This window comes from Pundamilia nyererei, unplaced genomic scaffold (genome assembly GCF_000239375.1).
Source record: "Pundamilia nyererei isolate P.nyererei 1_Seehausen unplaced genomic scaffold, PunNye1.0 scaffold00377, whole genome shotgun sequence".
Lineage (NCBI taxonomy): Eukaryota > Metazoa > Chordata > Actinopteri > Cichliformes > Cichlidae > Pundamilia > Pundamilia nyererei.
In genome coordinates this window covers 165458-167017 of record NW_005187778.1, presented here as the reverse complement: position 1 = coordinate 167017, position 1560 = coordinate 165458, and the positions used below count along the sequence as shown (strand labels likewise).

Sequence of the window (1560 nt, the reverse complement as noted above, 5' to 3'; positions counted from 1 at the left end):
GGATGAACTGCAGCTACTCAAAGGCTTAAAATCAACTTTTCCAGATTTGCAACTTTGTGCTTCACTAAAAGCTAGATAGGTGACTACATCCCCGGCTGCTTGTGGACCGTTATACGGAGCTTTCTGAAAGAGGAGGCGAAATCTGTTTGTATATAAACAAAGGTTGGTGTTTAGATGGCGCAGTGTTGGGAAAGAAAGATGCAGTCCCTCACCTAGAGACCATTATCACGGAGTTTAAATCATTTCATACTCCACAGGAGTTCACCTTGTTAGGCCTGTGTTAGCAAAGCATCATCTACCGAACACTGAGGACAACACCCGGACTCCCTGCTCATTGTTCTTCATGACTTTAACAGAGTCAGACACGAGAATTCAGCCAGCACATGAACTGTCCTACCAGGGACAAAAGCACCTCTGTCCTCCATCTGCTGTAGTCTGATCACTGCCTGGTTCATCTTCTCCTGACTTACAGGCAAAATCTGAGCTCTGTCGCTACCCTGTTTACAGGACAGCCTTTATACCCACCATTACAGCGCAGGAAGCCCTGCAGTTTTCTTCTGAACGATGCTGTCGCCACTCAGACAATATCGCTGCTGTAAGAGCACAAGTCAAACAAAGAAGCCACGACTTTGAGTGCTTTTGGAAAGTTTTTTCCCCCTAACTTTTGTGTTGATTGGAAGTAGCAGTGTGTATAATAAATAATGCAGAGTGTGTTCCAATAATGTCTGTGTTGAAGTTGCTGCATGTCTGAGTGCCTGCTCTGTCCTCTCTTCCAGCTCACTTCCACCATGTGATTGAGTTGCTGAGGTTCAGACAGGGCACTCTGTTGGGTATTTTCCTCTCTGCAGGTGAGAACATCTTTTTCACTGCGTTTATTGTGACTTCATCACAGGATAGCAGGAAGATGCACTTCTGTTCTTCTGTTTTGCACCAGTGTTTCAGTTTTCCTACACGGCAGTGTTTGGAGCCTACACAGCCTTCATCTTCATCAGAACAGGTAAGAGGCTTTCCTTCACTATTCTTGTTCTTGGAGCGTCCCGTCGGCCCGGCGCTGGGTGGTATGATTAAGTTTGGGTTTTCTGAGCCGGGCAGTCCAAGCCTGGGCTTAAGAGCGTTTACAGAAATGTTGTCTGTCATCAGTCCTGAAGCGGTAATTAACCTGAGATAAACTAAATGAAAGAAACTTACCAGTACGTCATTTTAAAATAAAATGCACAGGTCAGCCATCGTATGAGCCAACAGATGTGCGTTACTGGGAAAAATATATCTGCTGTATGTGAAAGAGGATTTAAGATCATTTGTGCATAGCTTTCAACGTTGAAGTGCACTGATGTTTTTTCCTGTTGTGGACCACACAGAGGGGTTTTTACAGTTACAAAATAATTGAAGGTTTACTGAATATGGACAAGTTTGATTTGCCATATATGGTGATATGCAAGTTTGAGCACCCTTTTCATGATTTTCCTTCATAAATGATTGGTTGTTTGGATCAGCAGTTTCATTTAAATATATCATATAGCAGACGAACACAGTGATATTTGAGAAGTGAAACGAAGTTTA

The 1560-nt window shown here is 43.3% G+C and overlaps 1 protein-coding gene across 1 annotated transcript in view; it reads left to right on the top strand.

Annotated features, from left to right (window-relative positions):
• Positions 1-1560, top strand: part of rce1a (Ras converting CAAX endopeptidase 1a) — a 12503-nt gene that overhangs the window by 6997 nt on the left and 3946 nt on the right. The window contains exons 4-5 of the mRNA XM_005752752.2: positions 753-848; positions 935-997. Coding sequence (XP_005752809.1) covers positions 753-848; positions 935-997 — 159 coding nt within the window. The remainder of the gene's footprint in view (positions 1-752; positions 849-934; positions 998-1560) is intronic.